The sequence below is a fragment of the Megalobrama amblycephala genome, linkage group LG15 (genome assembly GCF_018812025.1).
Source record: "Megalobrama amblycephala isolate DHTTF-2021 linkage group LG15, ASM1881202v1, whole genome shotgun sequence".
Lineage (NCBI taxonomy): Eukaryota > Metazoa > Chordata > Actinopteri > Cypriniformes > Xenocyprididae > Megalobrama > Megalobrama amblycephala.
Window position 1 is genome coordinate 20,985,782 of NC_063058.1, and position 23,565 is coordinate 21,009,346.

Below are 23,565 nucleotides of genomic sequence, written 5' to 3' on the forward strand. Positions count from 1 at the left end.
GCTGTTCCAAACCTGTATGAATGTCTTTCTTCTGCTGAACACTATTGATATTTTGAAGAATATGGGTATAACCAAACAGTTGATGGACCGCATTGACTTCCATAGTATGAAAACAATACATTGGAAGTCAATGGTGCCCATCAACTGTTTGGTTACTAACAATCTACAAAATATCTTCTTTTGTGTTCAGCACAACAAAGAAATATATACAGGTTTGGAACAACTTGATATTATCATATTTGATACATTCCTAAAGCCTCTAAATGATCAATTTGATCAAAATCCACTGAAATACCTTTTTTACACAATCTTCTACATACCTTCTGCCATCTGATTGACATATGATTATCCATCCATCCATTTTCTTTTTTTTTTTAGAAAAAAATGTTCAAAAATAAGTGTCAAATATGAAACAGGCTTTTGAAGAATGTTTATTTTATCTCTCAAACATCATTGTATTGAATTTAAATATCACCTTAATAAAATATTATTGGTGTACAGTGACATTTTTTTAATGCATTTTAATTTAAAGCTACAATATGTCAATTTTTCACCACTAGAAGTCGCTTATTCAAAACAAAGGTGTAGCTTGATGATGCCTTGATTATGTTATCTTTATGTTTACAGCCGGTGGAAAAGAATCGGGATTGGACTCAGGCATGAGATTATTAATGTTACTGTAGTATGAAGCAGAGCAGGTCCGAGTGCTGTGCGAGCAGAAACGAGGCTAATGAGAGACGAGTGCGACACACGTCTCGAGAGAAGCAGAACTTTTATTATGTAACAGTCGCTGCTTCTGCTTCTTCCGGTCAGGCGTATGTGGGGTAAAGCAGCACTGTTTTATCATATTAGATACATTTGTTGAAAGTTGTTTCTACTCTGCATTCGCTCAGCAGATACTTTGAGTACTATAAAACTAGATCGATATTAGGCATGATAAAACATGGTACTCGCAGTAAATCAAGAAAACGAGATTTAAACAATAAGACTTACTGTGTTGAGCTATATAACAATGTTATATTAAAATTAGATTTCTGTCAATGAATGTATCCAGACAGTTGCTGAGCTGTCTAATAAAACATATAGTATATTAAAGTGTCTTTGGTGTTTCCATGGTTTCTACAAAATAAAAACGGAAATCGAGGGTAACACAGGTGTCATTGATAAGCGATGCACAGACACGTCCCAAGTCCTGGTTAAAATTGCTTATTTCTCTGAATTTAAACATTCTTGGAAGCATTTGGTATAATGTACAGTGGCATGAAAAAGTATGTGAACCCCTTGCAGAATCTGTGAAAATGAGAATTATTTTAATAAAATAAGAGGGATAATAAAAAATTGCATGTTATTTTTTGTTTAGTACTGTCCTGAGTAAGATATTTTACATAAAAGATGTTTACATATAATCCACAAGACAAAAAAAAAAAAGCTGAATTTATTAAAATAACCCCATTCAAAAGTTTGTGAACCATTGATTCTCAATACTGTGTGTGGTTACCTGATGATCCACGACTGTTTTTTTGTTTTGTGATGGTTGTTCATGAGCTATATATATATATATATATATATATATATATATATATATATATATATATATATATATATATATATATATATAATTATAAATGTATAACATTGTTCTAGTGTTTTTGGGATATTTTAATGCAAAAATCTTTTACATATTGTGCCTTTTTAAGTATGATGCAAAACATAAAATAGCCTACATTATGCAAACTTTTTTCCTTTTTTTTACATTTACTTTTAATATTTTGTATCGTGTGCATGATTTATAAATTATGGGAATGAAATAGTAAATTGTGCTCACGCTTAAGTAAATCGCCGGAATGAATTAGTAAATCGTGCGCACGATTTAGCCTACTATTTTTTTCTCGCGTGTCATGTCCGGGGCTCCGTAATTTTGTCTAAAGGTTCAATAAAGTGTTTCAAAAATTTTTGACTCACAATAATACACTTAGCACCATATTTCACAGAAAAAAGAAAACCAGGTTTGGTACAATATGAGTGTGAGTAAATGCTGAAAGATTTGTCCATTTTGTGGGAACACTGTCCCTTTAAGAGGAATCAAACCCCACCAACTGGTTATTATCTCTGTTCTCTGTCTATAAACTGACTGGGAGGTGATAAAGTGTAGCTTAGAAATTTACATGGTTTGAGGCAGGATGACTATTCAGAGATGCAAATAAAGATAATATACAAGTAAAGGCCATATTATGGCATATACAAAAAAAAAAAAAACAGAATAGAACAGTAGATTCAAATTACAAAATAAAGAATGACAAAATAAATAAATATTTGTATATATATTATATATATATAATTTGATATATAAATGAAAATGTACACTACATAAAGTGAATATCGACAATTGAACGTCAATTTTTATTTTATTTTATTTATTTATTTATAATAAAATGACCTTCGTAGCATGGCGTTGGCATTTCAGAGGCGAGTGTTGTGAGCGCGCAGCGTAGGCGTTACGTCACTGAAGTCCTCCAGCTCTGGGAAGATGCTGGTGTGTGTCTGCAAATAATAAAATCATAAAGCAATACAAAGAAAAATAGGCCGCTTCCTCTCTATCACACATCACTTGGACAGACGGTCGTTACATATCGGATGAAATAGACCAGCCATACAAGGTAAAGTGAATTTTGGAAGAAAAAAAAAACCTATTGTGGTTTATAATAAAAATAGTGAATGCTTGTATATGGTTACGGTTATTCAATATCTACATATATTGATTTTTAAATATCGCCTCTCATTTACTGTCGCATTTGCTGGACAGCTATTACTAACAAAAGAGGAGGCAAATGTGTTAAGCCATGCAATGGTGGAGAAGAAGGACACTGAGGGAGGATGCTCAGGATTGTGGCTGAGCGATTGCAGGGCTGAATTTTACGGAATATTAGGTTTAATATATCCGTAATATAAATTGTATACGAATTGTAGTCTGTAATTTTGCGCATTTGCAAGTCTCATTGACATGGTGTGTGGGAAATGCCGACGCTTCTGGTTGGTTTGTCAACGCTGTGAGCAGCCTTCACCTAAATAGAACAACATTATTGAATCGACAGCGATGGACATTGAATATGTGTTTAGAGTATAAACCATTAGCCGAGTATCCCATAATAATGTTGGTAAAACTGTTGTCATTAAATGTTTGATAACCTTGGAGTGTGAGCCTACATTAAAACCCCACCTTTCCTTCGATTCACTCATTCGGTGTGTAAATGGGAGATGCATTATTACATAGCTTGTGAATTATTTTTGTAGGCTATATGAGAGGAACTGTCTATAGCACGATCCAGATTACTATTAAGATATATAATAATAATGATATGAACAATAGTAATGTTAACGTGTAAGTGTTGTGGGGGAAAAAAGCTTAAAATCACTGACTAAACATAGCTTTTTTAAATATCTGTTGTTTGTTGAAACCGCTGTAAAAATCTTGTTGTTGATTGTTTTGTACATTTTAAAGGACATTTTTTAAACATTCTGTCCATTTAGAATATTTGAAGTCTGAATATGAACAATTGTAGCTATAATTATATCTAAGTATACATACTAAAGCAAAGCATAGCTGTTAATAATGCACAAGATATCATAACACAAACGCTAACACTATATTTGATTATACAGCTCTCTGTGGTTTACCATACTGGTAAATTTCGACTAGTTTTAGTGATTTTAGTGTTTTTAATCAAAAACCACTGCAAAACTAGCCTCTGAAACAGAGAATAGAGATATAAGCCCATTAAACCCATCCCAATATAAGCCTAGAATAAATTTATGGAAATACATCAACTCTAGATACAATTACGATTCATATATTGGTGGAAAACCCCCACATTTATGCCCCTATTTGATCAATGTTTTGTGGTAGAGATATATGATATAATGAAATAATATAATGATGTGTGTTTTGAGGGTTTTGCATTTTTATTTTATTTTACAGGCCACCATAGTTGCTCCATTTGAAAGAAAGGTACTGAAGACTGGCCTTTGCTCGACAGATGACATTTCTTATACTTGAGATGACCTGGCCTGGCTATTAGCACATTTCCTCACATAAATTTGTTTTGGTGGGTAAATTTACCAAATTTACCAAAATGTACGGAAGTTCGCGCTCGGTGAGCAAAATGGACAGTAATCACGGCGGGGGTAGAAACAACCAGGGCAACTCGGGTCGCTCGCCGCGACTGCCTCGGTCACCCCGCATGGGCCACCGTCGCACCAACAGCATGGGGGGCAGCGGCGGAGGCCCGGGCGGCTCTGGAGGCAAGACGTTGTCCATGGAGAACATTCAATCTCTAAATGCAGCCTATGCTACGTCAGGGCCGATGTACATGAGCGACAACGAGGTCGCAATCGGCACCTCCTCTGACCTCCCAAAGAGCGGAGTAGCGACGGGACGCTTTGGAGGAAGCATTCCCTATGGGGTCCGGGGAACGGTCACAGGCAGCACACCTGACATGGCCATGGTGCCGGCAGTGTCGACCGACTCTATGGGCTTTGGAGGGGAGATCCATGCAGCTTCAACCGTTCCTCACTCCCTACGTCAAGCAAGGGACAACACCATCATGGAGCTCCAAGCCCAGCTCAAGGAGGTGCTGAGGGAGAACGAGCTCCTTCGGAAGGAGATCGAGGTGAAAGAGAGCAAGCTCAGCTCCTCCATGAGCTCCATCAAAAGCTTCTGGAGCCCGGAGCTGAAGAAGGAACGTGCACTGCGCAAAGACGAGGCGTCCAAAATAGTAGTGTGGAAGGAGCAGTACCGTGCAGTACAAGATGAGACACAGGTGGGTAAATCTGGCAAGATATGCTTGTTTTTTTTAAGTATAAACAGTGTTGGGGAAAGTTCCTTTTAAAGGTAATGCATTACAATTTATGTTACTCCCTAAAAAGTAACTAATTGCGTTAGTTACTTTTTATGGAAAGCATTACTTTTGCGTTACATTTTTTCACTAGGCTTGCTTGTTTGTTTTTAAAGTTATATTTTTGGCAAATGTAAAGGCCCTTTCACACCAAAAGTGAAATTAATAAGCTTCAGGGTGATCACAAATGTGATGTTTATCTAAATTAATTTTTGCTTATTATTATGGTTGAATTGGAACATCGAAGATCAGCAGCAAAGAAACTGGTGAATAAAGTGAGATTAAATACATAAAGTATATTTGTTTAATTTAATATATTTAATTATTGCAGGTTTGTGCAATATTCTGAGTTTGCATTTTACTGTTGTTATTCATTTTGAGGAATACTGACTCTGTTTTTGTGCAAGTGAGATGAGTAAATGCTTTCATTTAGTCTAGAACTACAATATCCGTTATGTTTACACACAACACCTCTGCACGTACTCTCGATTTCTCTCAACATGGGGACAGGAGATCTGCCAGTCAATACATGGGAAAACAAAGTAACTTGCGTTACTTATTTTAAAAAGTAACTCGGATATTGTGTTGTAAATTTAAAAGTAATGCGTTACTTTACTAGTTACTTGAAAAAAGTAATCTGATTACATATCTCAAGTTACTTGTAATGCGTTACGCCCAACACTGAGTATAAGTGATATTTTATTGCTGATCAGAGAGTTGTTTTGTGGCTTCAGTGGTATTTAGATTTAAAGCATGTGCTTAAAGGAATCTAGATTTAAATTAGTATCCTAGATCAGTACTAAAAAGGCACTGTATATCTATAAAAGTGTACTTCCATCTAAAAAATAGATTTACACTGATACATTTTGGATAAGTGCAAACTAATTTGCATACTTCTTCACTATTCTCTGCCAAAACACAGCGAGGTGTAGTGTACTATGAGTACTAGGTACTTCATCAACCAAAAAAAGGGCAGAATTTTTGCATACTACCATACAACTCTATATACTTAAAGCAGAAATGGTAATAGTAATATGGCAGTATGCTATTCTGAATTCAACAAAAGTGTGGAACTTAAATGTGGACTAGATACAGGTAAATAATACTAAAATAAATGCACATCAGGTGTATTTAAAATGCCATTTATTTCAAATGGAAAACCACTGCTTCTGTATAATAAAAAAATGTAACGTTTAATTTGAGACCACATTGCTTGTATAAAATGCACTAGAGTACATATTGTATAGTACATTTGGGAAACAACCTATTCAATTTATCAGCACATAATATATATATATATAGTCACAATACCCATTACTATTTTGCAATATATAATATGCATACTGTGCATGCAGTATGCATGTTTTAGCATGCACAGAATGACCAGTGACTCCCTACATTTGCCAAAATATGCATTATACAAAGCACACTGTGCTTGGTAGTGTAAAATCTCTATTATCAGACATGATTTTTCATCTTTTTTTTAATCATTATTGAAGATTTTTTTTTCTTTTAACAAAAAACATGCAAAATTTTGCAGTTTTTTATTTGAACAGGACATCACTAGCTTAATGTGACCACAGCGTAGCATTCTTCTGTTAAAATTTTTTATCTTCAGAATGCATATTGTCATGCATGCTATTTTTAAAATAGCAAGCAGTATACAGTATATACAGCTCAGTATGAGTGCAATAGTTTTCCATTCCAAACACTGCCCTGAAATGCATGCGTCAGGTAGAACTGACCAGCTTAAACTAGTTAAGACCAGCAAACCATCTTAGGCTGGGTATAACTATTTATAGACACATTTTTATCGCATCAGTGCATTTTCATAGATTTATAGGTGCGAGAACTGAGATCCAGCTCATCTTCAAACGAGAAGGAAAAGTCTACCTCCGCTGTGAGGTGACGCTAATGGCCAATCCTGAAATGGACATCCTGGTCCTGCTGTGTGCGGCTCACTGCACTGCCTGAATTCCTGCAAGCCACAATATGCTCGATGAGCAATACATCTGAGCTAATTAAGACTGAAACTCTGTTTTCAGATATTCAGTGATCCTTTTAAATGTACGTTGAGATACTAAGATGGGTTTTTGTAGCAGTGACAGTGGCATAGTCCTCCATCTATGTTCCGTTTGAAACACTCCCCTTATTTGAATGATTAGCTTCAACCATGATTCACTGCAACATGGCTGTCATGACAGATTCCCAGACGATGGGGCGTACAGCACTAAGCTAATGACAGCTTGGTTATTCACTAGCATAATCAGCATTATCACGCTCCTCACACTGTTCGCTTGAGATTGAAATTAACACATGAATCATCAGAGAGCTCTGACTCTTAGTTTGTGTTATTTGGTGATTCTTGGCGAGTCGTTTTGTGCCTGTTGGGCTTAATGAGATCTTACCATTATTATGGCACAGTTGTGTATGTGTGTGTCTGATTAAGAAAATGTATCATTACTGTTGTTTAGTCGCCTTTTGGCTGCTATCAAGTTTGGAACATTTTTGCTTCAGCGTGGATGAATTTGGAGTAAAGAAGAGTGTGAGAGATGACAAAATGAACACACACTCACCACCTTTACAGCTAATGTCGAGGACAAGTGCATGATGGATTGTGGATAAAAGCTTCTTAAAGTCATAGATCACCACAAAATGAAAATTGACACTTGTTTGATACCTATGCAACTTACTTTCTTCTGTGTAATACAAAAGGAAAGTTTAAAGAATTGTACTGGTTGCCGTTTAGATGGTTAGTGAATTGGGACAAAAATATTTCTCTGTTCCACATATATCTTGGAAAAAAAATATTTCAAGTCTTCTGAAGCCGTATGATTGCTTTGTGTGTGAAAGAGATTGAAATTTAAGCTGTTATTCACTGAAAATCCACTCTAGAGCTCCTTGACAAATTAATGAATCTTTCTTTTTAGTCAGATCTTTTTGATGAATCACTTGATCCAGTTCACAGTAAAGGATTAGTTCACTTCAGAATTAAAATTTCTGGATAATTTACTCACCCCCATGTCATCCAAGATGTTTATGTCTTTCTTTCTTCAGTTGAAAAGAAATGAAGGTTTTTGATGAAAACATTCCAGGATTTTTCTCCATATAGTGGACCTCAATGGGGATCAACGGGTTGAAGGTCCAAATTACAGTTTCAGTGCGGCTTCAAAGAGCTCTACACGATCCCAGACGAGGAATAAGGGTCTTATCTAGTGAAACAATTGGTCATTTTCTAAAAAAAAAAATTATATAATTTTTAAGCACAAATGCTCTACTTGCACTAGCTCTGTGATGTGCCACGCATGACGTAATCACGTTGGAATGGACATGTGACGTAGGCGGAAGTACCGCGGTACAGTGAAAAACTCCATCTCAAAATCATCCAACATTACATACCTTTTTTGAAAAGGTCATTTGGCTTAGTATTTACATGTTTGCTTTGTAAACACTTGCTCGGTACTTCCGCCTACGTCACACGTGACCTTTCCAATGTGGTGAACCCTGAAAGGTTTTCCTCAAAAACCTTAATTTCTTTTCGACTGAAGAAAGAAAGACAAACATCTTGGATGACATGGTGGTGAGTAAATTATCAGGAAATTTTAATTCTGAAGTGAACTAATCCTTTAATTATTTGTTCAGAAATAAGACTGACCCGGTTGTTGAGTTCAACTCACTGAATCAGTAAGCAAGGTTAACAGACCACTGGAGGGGAAAATTATCAGTGAGTATCGAATAAAATTTTTTAAAATTTTTGTTCCTCACACAAGCTGGCCAGACCAGTGTTATTTATCATTATTTATTTACTATTTAGTGCTGTTAAACGATTAATCGAGATTAATCACATCCAAAATAAAAGTTTGCGTTTACACAATATATGTTTGTGTATTTATTATGTATATGTAAATACACACACATGCATGTATATATTTAACAAAAATGTATTATATTTTTATATAAAATATAAATACCTATATAAATGTAAATATTTCTTAAATATATGTGTATGTATTTACATATACATAATAAATATATACAGTACACACACATATTGTGTACACACAAACTTATTTTGGATGCGATTAATCGCGATTAATCGTTTGACAGCACTAATACTAGTATAATTTTTATTAATATTTAGAATTTTATATTAGATTTTATTTTATATTTAGAGTTTTCATTTTAATTTGAGTAATTTTATGTGCTTTTGTCATTTTTGTAATTTAAAAATGATTATTTATTATTTTATTTATTTAGTCTTAGTGATTTTAGTACTTCAACTTAAAGTTCATTTAAGATTTTTAGGTTTAATTTTTTCATTTAATATTTTTTTTTATTATATTTCAGCTTTATCTCAATCACTGAAAACAATTATTATATTTTAGTTGTAGTTAACAATGATAACACTGATATGGACATCTTTCAAGCCTGAAAACCTCAGTCAAGGGTCATCTTTCAAGCCTGAAAACCTCAGTCTTTATTAAATGTAACTGCATGGAAAAGAGCAGGATGTTACAGGCGGGACTAAAACCTGCATCATCCACACGAGCACCACAGCACAACTTCTCAGGAGAATATGCACTAAATATTGCTCCATCTGAGCTGTATTTATCAATTCAAGTTGTAGTAGTATAGTTACAAATGAGATGTTTACATCACAACTGTTCTCAGTAATTACTCATGTTACTGCTTGTATGAAAGATGATACTATAGATTGAACCGTATTCGCTGACAAATAAAGAGATGGTTTCTGTGGGATGCTTTTATAAATAATAGAATTATAGCTGATGTGAAGCCGATAATTTTGATTTCTCGGCTGTTAACTTATATCAGTTCCAAAATCTACCAACAGTCACTAAACTATTTCTGTTTTTAAATATTTTTGAATGAATTGTAAGTAAATTATTCTCTTGTCCATCACAGCACCTGCAGACAACCGTGCAGGCGCTGCAGGCCGAGCTGCGCATCCAGCGTGACTTGAACCAGCTGCTCCAGCCACCTGGGGAGCCGCTGGCCTGTGAGCCCAGCGAGGAGCAGGAAAGGCAGGCTCGAGAGCTGTTCTTGCTCCGCCGTACCTTAGAGGAGATGGAGGTTCGCATGGAGACCCAGCGGCAGACGCTAGCTGCTCGTGATGACTCTGTCAAAAAGCTCCTGGAGATGCTGCACAGCAAGGGACCCTCGGCTAAAGCCAGTGAAGAGGATCACGAGCGCACACGTCGCCTCGCAGATGCTGAGATGCACGCGCACCACCTGGAGAACCTTCTAGAACAGCGTGATAAAGAGCTAGCGGCTTTGAGAGAGGTGTGTGATAACTGGAGTTAAAAATACAAATGACAAAATATGAAAATGATATAAACCTGTTACATATGGCACTTTACATGAATAGGAAAAAAAATGGTAAACTATTGTTTAAAAAAATAGAATTGTTTTTTTTTCAAAATTACATTCAAATTACATATAAAAATAATTTATATATATATATATATATATATATATATATATATTTATTATTTTATTTATTTTTATATATTTATATTATGCAATTTAATGTTAAGTCATTACCTTGATATAATCTTTTATATTCAGATTGAAAATTATTTTTAATTTTAATTTCCAAAAAGTACTGTCTAGCTCTTTGCGCAAAACCCTGTTACTAGATGATTTTCCCTTATTACAATAATGGAATATTCATTCAAATTAACATATTTTCTATTTTCTAGATTTATACACATATTTTATTTGTCTGCATTCGTCAAGCTCAACCACTGAATCCTATTAACCCAAGTTATTATAAGACAAAATTATCAAACAAATAATTTTCTTTTATTTTATATATAATTTTCTTATATATATATATACACACACACAAATTTGGCAACCCTGTTACTTGCAACAAATATTCACTTTGGTGTAGTATTATGTTTTTATTTTATTTTAGAAAATAAGTTTCTTTAACTTTGATATTTATATATGTATATGTATAATTGTAGTTCATTTTGACAAAATATAATTTGATTAACTTGGGTAACACGGTTGCAAAAATGACAATCCTCATATGAAATGAATAGCAAATAAAACGTCTTATATAATATTTAGCCTGACTTCCTGAGCTTGACGACCAACATTTTCTGAAGGTTAAGCACCTCCGTTCACTGAACATGTGCTGAAAAGAAAAAAAAGAAGACAGTTTCAGACAATATTTTTCTAAAGTGCCATATACAATCAACTGACTGCAGTGAATTAAAGCAGAAAGCCTAATACAATGCACCATTATACAAAATTCAGTCACATAATGACGGCAGCTATTCTCCTCAAAGCACAAAAAACTAGGATACTTAATTGAACTAGATAGCAGGAGACCCTATTTGTATTTATAATAGAGTACAGCTCCTGCAATGTGATGGAGAATTCAGCCAAAACTAAACAGTGCTGCTCTCCCTCAAGGTATGATGACATATCTGAGAGCTCTATTTCTGGCACTGGTGTGAAGGAAGTGCAACCATGTGTCTTTAATTCCAGGAGCTGCATCGCCGCCTCGAGGGGACGCCAGAGACTACGAAAACCAAAGCTCTTCAGACTGTAATTGAGATGAAGGTATAGCTCCTATTTTAATTAACGTGTTAATTTGTTTACATATGATGACAGGAACCACATCAAAATAATTGTACTTCTTTAAAGCATGACAAAAATATATTAAAACATTATTTAAATTTAAATGGTTTAATATATACTTTACATTAATACTTTTAATTTGACATTATTACGAAACGCACTTTTTAACAGTGTAATTAAGCGTGAAGCTCTTAAGAAACATATGTACTTAAGTACACTTAAAGAGTTAGTTCACCCAAAAATGAAAATTATGTCATTAATGACTCACCCTCATGTTGTTCCAAACCCGTAAGACCTCCGTTCATCTTCAGAACACAGTTTAAGATATTTTAGATTTAGTCCGAGAGCTTTCTGTCCCTCCATTGAAAATGTATGTACGGTTTACTGTCCATGTCCAGAAAGGTAATAAAAACATCATCAAAGTAGTCCATGTGACATCAGTGGGTTAGTTAGAAGTTTTTGAAGCATCGAAAATACATTTTGGTCCAAAAATAACAAAAACTACGACTTTATTCAGCATTGTCTTCTCTTCCGGGTCTGTTGTCAATCCGGGTTCATGACTCCGCAGTGACGCTGCTGACGTGTTATCTGGTGCGCCATGGAATCAATTCAATGGAAAGGTTTCCAGAAGAGAAGACAATGCTGAATAAAGTCGTAGTTTTTGTTATTTTTGGACCAAAATGTATTTTCGATGCTTCAAAAAATTCTAACTAACCCACTGAACCCACTACTTTGATGATGTTTTTATTACCTTTCTGGACATGGACAGTATACCGTACAAACACTTTCAATGGAGGGACAGAAAGCTCTCGGACTAAATCTAAAATATCTTAAACTGTGTTCTGAAGATGAAAGGAGGTCTTACGGGTTTGGAACAACATGAGGGTGAGTCATTAATGACATAATTTTCATTTTTGGGTGAACTAACCCTTTAAGTACACTTAAAGGGTTAGTTCACCCAAAAATGAAAATTATCCCATGATTTACTGACCCTCAAGCCATCCTAGGTGTATATGACTATCTTCTTTCAGACAAACACAATCAGAGATTTTGAAGCCCCAAAAAATGCATCAATCCATAATAATAAAAATCCATCCCGCTCCAGGGGGTTAATAAATGGCTTCTAAAGTGAAGTGATGGGTTTTTGTAAGAAAAATATCTACTTTTAAAAGTTTATTAACTATAATAACTAACTTCCGGCAGACATCGATATCCGGCAGACAACTTCCATATGCATCGATATACGGTGGAAGAGTAACCTCTGACTCGACGCATGACACACTGACGAACACGGAAGTGCAGAGGATAGAGCAAAACAAAACACCGGTCACGAATTAGAAGTCTAAAACAAATGAAATGTGTGAAATTTTAAAGAGAAATATCAGAGGATTTAGATATAAGAGAAGAGGAGCTTGAGTTTGTTGCCCAGCCCTATTTCTTTAAACCGCGAGAGGTGTTGAAGCTTACGATACTCCTACATCCTGCCTCATACATCGCGCCAGGGGTTACTTTTAAAGGTGCTATAGAGGATGTTTTCAACGACTGAGAAACCAAAGACTGTTACTGAGTTTTTGAAATGAGCGCATGCGTAAGAACAACCCTCCTCCTTCACAGCTCATTTTGAGGGAACGCCTCCCAAAACTCGTGCACGAGTATTGGAACACGAGTGTTTACCACCGGCATTCGCTATGTCGTGTTAGTGGATTCATTATGTCGGACTCACCGCAGGTAACTCATAATCTGCAGTTGTTACTCCTGTCTCCGGACAAAAACATTGCATGCGGCGCCTGTGGAGTGTGGAAAGTTACTGGAGCGCGCAGCCGCGCACATCTTTCACAAGGAACGTAATGGCAGTGATTGACAAGCTAGAGGGCCAATCGTTTACGCGATGATCGCGTAAACGATTGGCTGATGTTTTTAAGGCCCTACCTCGTGCACAGATGATGTATATTAATATTATTCCTTTCAGTGCACCTAATAAATAGTCTTTTATCAGTTAGTAAAGACAGTTTCAAGTAATATTGCAAAAATGTATCAAACAAAACATCCTCTGTAGCACCTTTAAGGTGCAAGTTGACTTGTGCAGTATGCATACGGCGGTCTGATGGAAGCTAGTTATTTTTGTTTCTAAAGTTTTCAATATGGATATTTTTCTTACAAAAACCCATTGCTTCTCTTCAGAAGGCCTTTATTAACACCCTGGAGCCATATGGATTATTTTTATGATGGATGGATGCATTTTTTGTGCTTCAAAAGCGCGCCCCCCATTCATTACCATTATAAACCTTGGAGGACTAAGGATAATTTTAAATATATCTCCGATTGTGTTCATCTGAAAGAAGATAAGTCTTACACATAGAATTAATTCCTTAAAATATAGCGCTTTTCTGGGCACTCAAAGCGCTTTTACATATTGAAGGGGGAATCTCCTCAACCGCCACCAATGTGCAGCATCCACCTGGATGATGCGATGGCAGCCATATTGCGCCAGAACGCCCACCACACACCAGCTTATTGGTGGAGAGTGATGAAGCCAATCAGTGTATGGGGATGATTAGAAGGCCATGATGGACAGAGGCCAATGGGCAAATTTGGCCAGGATGTCGGGGTTACACCCCTACTCTTTTCGAAGGACATCCATTTTAACGACCACAGAGAGTCAGGACCTTGGTTTAACGTCTCATCTGAAGGACGGTGCTTTTTGACAGTATAGTGTCCCCATCACCATACTGGGGCGTTAGGACCCACACAGACCACAGGGTGAGCGCCCCCTGCTGGCCTCACTAACACCTCTTCCAGCAGCAGTCTAGTTTTCCCAGGAGGTCTTCCATCCAGGTACTAACCAGGCTCAGCCCTGCTTAGCGTCAGTGGGCAACCAGTCTTGGGCTACAGGGTGATATGGCTGCTGAGTAAATCATGGGATAATTTTCATTTTTGGATGAACTAACCCTTTAAGTGGCCTTTTGTTTCAATAATATTATATTATCTGCAAATACAGTTTTTTAAAAACATACTTATAGGATCTGAAGTCCACTACAAGTGCACATTCAGTAAAATTAAGAGCACTTTTTCACAAGAATGGTTCAGCAAAAGATGAAAATTGTGTCATTTACTCACCCTCATGTTGTTTCAGGCCTGTATGATTTTCTTTCTTCTGTCGATGATATTAGGCAGGATGTATGTTTCATACAATGAAAGTAAACGGTGACCGAAAATGGCACATCAGAAAAGTAGCATTAAAGTAAACCTTGCATATTTTGCATATTCAAATTTGGCACATTGTGATTGGTTGACATTATTGACATCAAGCCTATAACCTCATTTTGACACGTGTCTCAGGATTCTCAGATCGGTTCTCTAGAGCGGGGCCTCAGGGAGCTTGAGGATCAGGTCATGATGCTTCGATCCAGTAGCATGCTCAGCTGTGAAGAACGGCAGGAGGAGGCCAAGCAGATGGAGGTCTACCGCAACCACACCAAGTTCATGAAGAACAAGGTACTGCATGGTCTGCTTTAGAAGAACACATCAGGATTAATCTCACATATGAATAACAAATGTTGAATAATTCTTTTATGTAGATGGACCAAGTTAAGCAAGACCTTTCCAGGAAGGACACCCAGCTCCTCGGCTTGCAGACCAAGCTAGAAACCCTGACTAACCAGTTCTCTGACAGCAAACAGCATATTGAGGTGCTCAAAGAGTCTCTGACTGCCAAAGAACAACGTGCTGCTATTCTACAGACAGAGGTAGTAGAGCACACCAGTGGTTAGTCTTCAGCCATCACACCGTCAGATTCTCTGACCACTGCACACAACTGCTTTGCAGGTGGATGCTCTGAGGTTGCGTCTGGAGGAGAAGGAGACCATGTTAAACAAAAAGAGTAAGCAAATCCAGGAAATGTCTGAAGAAAAGAGCACACTCAACGGAGAAATCCATGATCTGAAGGACATGCTGGATGTCAAGGAGCGTAAAGTCAACGTCCTTCAGAAAAAAGTGAGGGCATGATTCACCAATGCAATGTGTCTTTATTTTACTTTTCATTACAGGAAACCGTTGATGACAACGAACAAAATGTTCTCTTATTACACGTGTCAGAATTCACCAATCCACTATGTTTAAAAATACTCAAGTTACAAAATACATAAAAAATACATCTATGAGAACCTAATGAACAATTAATACTGTTAAATTGATAAAGATCATTAGAAAATCAGATAGAGACTGATTAAAGTAAAAAAAAAAAAAAAAAAAAAAAATATATATATATATATATATATATATATATATATATATATATATATATATATATATATGTGTGTGTGTGTGTGTGTGTGTGTGTATATAATTCTAAAAATAATAAATAATAGTAAAAACAAACAACAATTTTAATATATAAAAAATAAAATTAAGAAAATAAGTTAAAAGAATATATATATATATATATATATATATATATATATATATATATATATATATATATATATATGTAATTAAAAAAGTAAATAATAATTAAAAAATAAATAATAGAAGAAAATAAATAAAAATAATTTAAAATAAAAAATAAAATAAAGAAAATAAAAAATAAATAATTAAAAAAGTAAATAATAGAAGAAAATAAACACAACAATAATATATACAAAAAACTGAGAAAATAAGTTAAAAGAAAAATGATATACTGTTAAACTGATAAAGATCATTCAGACAATGTGATTTAAAGTTTAAAAAAAAAAAAAAAAAAAAAAATATTATATATATATATATATATATATAGATATATATATATAGATAGATAGATAGATAGATAGATAATTATAAAAGTAAATAATAGTAAAAAAATAAACACAACAACAATAATAATAAATACAAAAAAATTGGAGTAAATAAGTTAAAAGAAAAATTATTAAAAATAAACAAACAACCAAAACAACCAAACAACAATATTACTAAAAATAATAAAACACAAAGAAAAATAAATAAATTAATAAAAATACAAATGACGGTTTATTCAACTTATTGTCTCCTAGGCTAATAATCTTGTTCCCTATATAACTTTAACAAAGAACATTAAGAAAGAACAAAAATAAGAAAATCCCGAGAAATATGACTTCCAAAATACAACGATTTAACAATAATTTCCACCAAATTTCCAAATAATCACAGTTATTACAGTTATTGCTACTGTAAAACCATAGTAAATTAATATAGGGTTTATTATAACAACAAGAACTGTATTAATGGTATTTTTGCATGAACAAATTGTAGATAATTTTGTGAATGTGCACATCAAAGCATTTTTTACATTAAATTGATTTTACGTTCAAAGTCCAAATGATGCAGGTCTATAAATATGTCTCATACATGTAGGTGAGTTGCTAAAGTATAAAAACATTTTTTATACTTTGACCATGAATTACTAAATTAATTATTTTCTCAAAATGGTAGCTGTGGGGTAAAGTGTGTTAGATGTTTCGGGGTAAGCTGTGCTAGTTCAAACGCAGGAAATACTATTAAAAATACTCTGAAAAAATTCACTACAAAACTGTTTCAGATTGAAAACCTGCAGGAGCAGCTGAGGGATAAAGAGAAGCAGATGAGCAGCCTTAGAGAGAGGGTGAAGTCCCTACAGACAGACACCTCTAATACAGACACGGCCCTCACTACACTGGAGGACTCACTGGCTGAGAAGGTGAGGATCACCTCTAGAGGACGCTATAACACACCACCAGACTACAGGACAAATCGTTGGTGCACTTCCAAATGGCATCAGCATGGTCGTAATCTAGAGTCGGAACATCTGTGCTTAGTTATAAACATTTCATGTTCGTTGTATATGCTGTCTTTTTGGCACTGTTTTAATGTGTCCACTTCTAAACAGGAACGTATTATTGAGCGTCTGAAGGAGCAACGTGACCGCGAGGAGCGAGAGAAAGCAGAGGAGCTGGATAACAGTAAAAAAGAGCTGAGGGAGTTAAAGGAGAAAGTCAGCATGCTGCAGGGAGATCTGTCAGACCGAGAGGTTAGAGATCAACAAACAGAAAAGCCATTAAAAGCACATTACATGATTATGACTTATTATTTATTTATCTTGCTGTAGAATAACATGCACCTGTAAAAATATTTTATGTTAAATTTACTTGAGAGCAAAATTGTTTAAGATATAACTTGTTTGCATACAGTCTATCTTGAATTAAGTTTCTTACCCCATTGGTAAACAGATTTGAATATAAATCTATTTACAAAATAGCAATATACAAAATATAGTGAGGTATAATGAGGTTGAGAAAAAGAAATTTAATTCTAGATATATTCTCTGAAAACAAGTTTTAATATCATGCAATTTTGCTCTCAAGTAAATCTTAAAATATTTAATATTAGACAATAAAAAAATTATTTATAGTTTTTATTAATATTTTGAATTAACTTTTATTTTTATATTTTATGTTTTCATTTTAATTTTAGTTACATTTTTAGTAATTAATTTTTTTTAATATTACTATTTTTATTTTTATTTTGGTTTCAGTTTTAGTTTTAATTTATATCCAGTAAGTGATTTTAATTTTAACGAACTTATTTCAGTTAGTTGCCAAGACAACAATTCTGATATTTGTTTAATTTTAGTATTCAATGTATTATTTATATTTCAATATTTCGGTTGACAAAAATATTTTTAATAGTTTTAGTCTTAGTTAACGATAATAACCCTGGTATGTTGTTGAAAAACAAGATAAATGACTGATTAAGACAATTATTTTACATTTATTACAAAAAGAAGGCCAGTCTGGATTTCTATAATATGTGTAATGAAATATTTTTCATCAACCTCGAAACATACTTACAAGCATATATCCTATGTGACATGAGATTCTAAAGGAACATGTATGCTAAAAGTGTTTGTATGTTTGTATACTTTGGACCTCAATGCTAAGTTTGGTTTCAGACATCTCTGCTGGACCTCAAAGAGCATGCATCGTCGCTGGCCTCATCTGGCCTGAAGAAAGACTCCAAACTCAAAAGCCTAGAGATCGCCCTTGAGCAGAGGAGGGAGGAATGCACTAAGCTCGAGAACCAACTGAAGAAGGTGAGCGAGAGCGTCCTAATTTGCTGGATCTCAATATTTGCATACTATCCACTTGAGAAAAGATTGTAAATGTCCTAAATCACATTACGTTAGTAATGTGTAAACCAAAGTTCTTTAAATGGGATACTTTTTACAAATGTGATTTCCAGGCCTGGAGAAGTCTTAAAAAGGTCATGGAAATTAGATAACATAAAATGGTTTGGTAAATTTTTTTGCTCTTCTGTAAAATATTTAATTGGCTAGATATTGCTTTTGTAAGTGTTTTTGTGGAGATAAATTGTAGTGTAAAACTATATTATATATTTATGTTTTGGAAAAAAATATTTCCAACAAATATATCACCCTTGTTTGTCATTCTAAACTTTATTTATTCTGTGGAAATAAGATATTTTGAAGAATGTTGTTAACTAAAAAGCTTCAGTTCCCATTGACTTCTATTGTATGGACCAAAAAATACAATGGAAGTTAACAGGAACCCAAACAACACAACTTGCTTCTTTACTACCATAGTACGATACATGTTGAACAAATCAACTAGCTAGTCACAACTGTTTACCATATTGTGGCAAACCAAAAAATGTTTTTGTCCATGATTTCACGCAGGTGGTGGAGTAATAACTTGAAATGAATCCGTTTGAGATCGAATTAATGCAAGATTTTCTGCTATAAATTACGGACATGACATCTGAGGATTAATTCTCATTTTTCTCAGTTATTTTGCTTTATTTCCAGATTCAATCATAGGCTCGTTCTTACGTACCAGAGCACGTACGTACATGCGCACTCTTCAAAAACATTGCTTAAAATCTCTTGACAAACTAAAATATGTAAATGACATCTGTATATATTCAAAATAAATGATATACATTGTACTTAATGTCAGCTTGCTTGTTTTGCTCAAGATAACGATTTATCAAGTCCACATGTCATAAAAAACAAGAAACTATGCTTCTAACCACAGCTCGAGAGCTGTTGTTCCAACCACACAAGTTTTTGGTTAACAACAACTTCAAAATATCTTGTTTTGAGTTCTGCAGAAGAAATAAAGGCATACAGGTTTGGAATGAAATGAGGGTGAGTAAATGATGGCAGGATTTGCATTTACTCCTTTAAATCTGTTTATTCAAAAGATTGATACATTATATAGTAATGGAATTTCACCCAGCAATCTACAATTTCTAATAAACTTAAAAGGTCACGGAAATAGTTTGCTAAAAAAATGTGGGAACATAGTGCATAGTACAAACCCGATTCCAAAAAAGTTGGGACACTGTACAAATTGTGAATAAAAAAGAAATGCAATAATTTACAAATCTCATAAACTTATATTTTATTCACAATAGAATATAGATAACATATCAAATGTTGAAAGTGAGACATTTTGAAATGTCATGCCAAATATTAGCTCATTTTGGATTTCATGAGAGCTACACATTCCAAAAAAGTTGGGACAGGTAGCAATAAGAGGCCAGAAAAGTTAAATGTACATATAAGGAACAGCTGGAGGACCAATTTACAACTTATTAGGTCAAGTGGCAACATGATTGGGTATAAAAATAGCCTCTCAGAGTGGCAGTGTCTCTCAGAAGTCAAGATGGGCAGAGGATCACCAATTCCCCCAATGCTGCGGCGAAAAATAGTGGAGCAATATCAGAAAGGAGTTTCTCAGAGAAAAATTGCAAAGAGTTTGGAGTTATCATCATCTACAGTGCATAATATCATCCAAAGATTCAGAGACTCTGGAACAATCTCTGTGCGTAAGGGTCAAGGCCGGAAAACCATACTGGATGCCCGTGATCTTCGGGCCCTTAGACGGCATTGCATCACATACAGGAATGCTACTGTAATGGAAATCACAACATGGGCTCAGGAATACTTACAGAAAACATTGTCAGTGAACACAATCCACCGTGCCAGCCGTTGCCGGCTAAAAGTCTATAGGTCAAAAAAGAAGCCATATCTAAACATGATCCAGAACAGCAGGCATTTTCTCTGGGCCAAGGCTCATTTAAAATGGACTGTGGCAAAGTGGAAAACTGTTCTGTGGTCAGACGAATCAAAATTTGAAGTTCTTTTTGGAAAACTGGGATGCCATGTCATCCGGACTAAAGAGGACAAGGACAACCCAAGTTGTTATCAGCGCTCAGTTCAGAAGCCTGCATCTCTGATGGTATGGGGTTGCATGAGTCGGTGTGACATGGGCAGCTTACACATCTGGAAAGGCACCATCAATGCTGAAAGGTATATCCAAGTTCTAGAACAACATATGCTCCCATTCAGACGTCATCTCTTTCAGGGAAGACCTTGCATTTTCCAACATGACAATGCCAGACCACATACTGCATCAATTACAACATCATGGCTGCGCAGAAGAAGGATCCGGGTACTGAAATGGCCAGCCTGCAGTCCAGATCTTTCACCCATAGAAAACATTTGGTGCATCATAAAGAGGAAGATGCGACAAAGAAGACCTAAGACAGTTGAGCAACTAGAAGCCTGTATTAGACAAGAATGGGACAACATTCCTATTCCTAAACCTGAGCAACTTGTCTCCTCAGTCCCCAGACGTTTGCAGACTGTTATAAAAAGAAGAGGGGATGCCACACAGTGGTAAACATGGCCTTGTCCCAACTTTTTTGAGATGTGTTGATGCCATGAAATTTAAAATCAACTTATTTTTCCCTTAAAATGATACATTTTCTCAGTTTAAGCATTTGATATGTCATCTATGTTGTATTCTGAATAAAATATTGAAATTTGAAACTTCCACATCATTGCATTCTGTTTTTATTCACAATTTGTACAGTGTCCCAACTTTTTTGGAATCGGGTTTGTACAAGAATGCGAATGTAGCCATTGTAAACAAATGGGAGAGTAAGCATGGACTTATATATTTGAGTTTGTGTAAATTGTGGGTGTTTATATCACGGTCATCTATTAGGCCCAGAGTGCCGCAGCCAATTCACAGGCCAATGCAGAGATATCTGAGCGGATTTCATCACTCGAGGCTGATGTAGCCAGACACAGAGAGGACTCTGCCAAAGCCCAGGCTGAAGTTGATCGTCTATTGGACATCCTGCGTCAGATGGAGAATGAGAAGAACGACAAGGACAGAAAAATCAGTGAGCTGGAGAGGTCAGTCTATTTCCCTGCTCACCATGGCTTGCTCTCTCCTCTTCTTTAAATGTGATTATCTGTTGCATTGGTGTCGCAGTCAAAACATGTTACGTCTTTATCCGTTTTTGCTGCCATGTTTAAGCATCACCGTCAAAACGTTTTCAGTGTCTGCGTTTGACGAGGCTGATGTTTTGACTGGGCTTCTCCCCCCCCCCCCCCCGAGTTTTTGCGTTGAAGCACTGATCAAGTACTTTTTCTCACGCTAAGTGGCCTTTGAACTTCTGCTTTTTGTCTCCCTCTTTTTCACTTTTTCACCTGGAAATGTGTACCTAGTGTGGCTTCCAGGTTAGTAGATACATGTGTACTTCCACACACATAAATGGGCCTCAAGAATTAAAGTTAACCCTTTTAAAGATCCCATGAAATACATGTTTTGTAGCTTTTAGTCATGTGATAGTGAACACTTAAAGTTTAAAAAGACAAAAAAAGCTTTTAGCAGACATACAAATTTATAATTTACAGATCATATTTTTCTAGGAATGCACCAATCTTAAAATTTTGGCCGATCATTATTTTCATGTTATGAATGATAACCGATAAATTCAATACTATTTTGTTTAAATAAATTAAAAAGAAAACACTAAAAACTAAGATCAGTCATTTTACATGCTACAAGTGAATTTAGGAATCCCAAAATTACAACTTAAAGTATGAAAAATTGTTATTCATTTTGAGATTTGCTAAAGATGACATTTAACAGTGATATTAAATTATTTAAAGATTAACTTTATGAAAAGTTAAATATCTGATCATTAAATATCAGATAATTTTTAAAAAATGTCTGATAACCGATGTTACCGATATAACCGATATATTGTGTATCCCTAATTTCTAATCACATGATCTCTAGAATGACCTAGAAAGTAGCAAATCATAGTTCATAGATGGCATAAATAAAGCCATTTGCCTTTTTTCAAATAAAGTGATGAGCCCTTCAATATGTCCCATGAAAAGTTGTTCATCAAGTGATTTCATGGAGTTTTAAGTGCAAAAATAGAAAGAAAGGGAATGTATTTTGCTTCTCCATATAATCTCTGTTTTAGTATATGAATAGCACAAGGGAGTTACTATACATGTGATCAGGCTTGGTGATATTATTATTGACCAATAATAAAACCAGCTCTTTTTTTAGAGCTATTAAATAGTTAGTGTTATAAACCTCTCAGCCCGCTCTACCCAAAAACTCTTAAACTCTTAATTTTACTATTAAACCCTCACAACCACTTCATGTTTATGTTTCAGGCAAATGAAAGAGCAGAGTAAGAAGTCCTCTGGCAAACACAAGGAGCCACCAGGGAAGGGCAGAAATGTCAACGATGGCCCACAGCAGGTGAGACTTACAGAGGGATAGTTATGACAAAGCTCCTGTGTTTTGACAGATCCCTGTATATTTCCAACATTGTCAAACTGTGCTGGTGTCCTTATGATGAGCTGAACCCTGTCTACCCCAGGAGTCCCTGCGGCAGAAGGCAGAGCGCATCGAGGAGCTGGAGGAGGCTCTCAGAGAGAGCGTTCAAATCACTGCCGAGAGGGAGATGGTTCTGGCACAGGAGGAGGCCGCACGAACCCACCAGGAGAAACAGGTCAACACTACAATACTTACTAGCAAAATTATAAATGTTCAGAATTGACTAAGAAATGTGTTACGTCAATAACTAGTCGACTATTTTTAACTTGATATGCTGTCTTAAAAATGCTCTTGAAACAAGATGCTCAAAATTAGGGCGATGGGGGAGTTCAAAACTACTAAAAATCAAGATATTTCTTATTTGTTTCTACAATGAAGAAGCAGGACTTTATTAAAGT

General features: G+C 35.2%; 1 protein-coding gene across 3 annotated transcripts in view; it reads left to right on the forward strand.

Moving 5' to 3' along the window:
- The first annotated feature begins 2,476 nt into the window (after positions 1-2,476).
- Positions 2,477-23,565, forward strand: part of erc1a (ELKS/RAB6-interacting/CAST family member 1a) — a 35,387-nt gene continuing 14,298 nt past the window's right edge. For 2 of the 3 annotated variants that reach the window (XR_007180001.1, XM_048158123.1), the window contains exons 1-14: positions 2,477-2,657; positions 3,977-4,817; positions 9,816-10,193; positions 11,412-11,486; positions 14,844-14,999; positions 15,083-15,250; positions 15,330-15,497; positions 17,053-17,190; positions 17,380-17,520; positions 18,442-18,582; positions 21,524-21,717; positions 22,033-22,044; positions 23,002-23,089; positions 23,211-23,342. Coding sequence is in view for 2 of the 3 variants with exons in the window: in XM_048158123.1 (XP_048014080.1) it covers positions 4,131-4,817; positions 9,816-10,193; positions 11,412-11,486; positions 14,844-14,999; positions 15,083-15,250; positions 15,330-15,497; positions 17,053-17,190; positions 17,380-17,520; positions 18,442-18,582; positions 21,524-21,717; positions 22,033-22,044; positions 23,002-23,089; positions 23,211-23,342 (2,478 nt within the window). In the remaining variant the exon portion in view is untranslated. The remainder of the gene's footprint in view (positions 2,658-3,976; positions 4,818-9,815; positions 10,194-11,411; positions 11,487-14,843; positions 15,000-15,082; positions 15,251-15,329; positions 15,498-17,052; positions 17,191-17,379; positions 17,521-18,441; positions 18,583-21,523; positions 21,718-22,032; positions 22,045-23,001; positions 23,090-23,210; positions 23,343-23,565) is intronic. The other variant, XM_048158124.1, reaches the window with a different exon arrangement.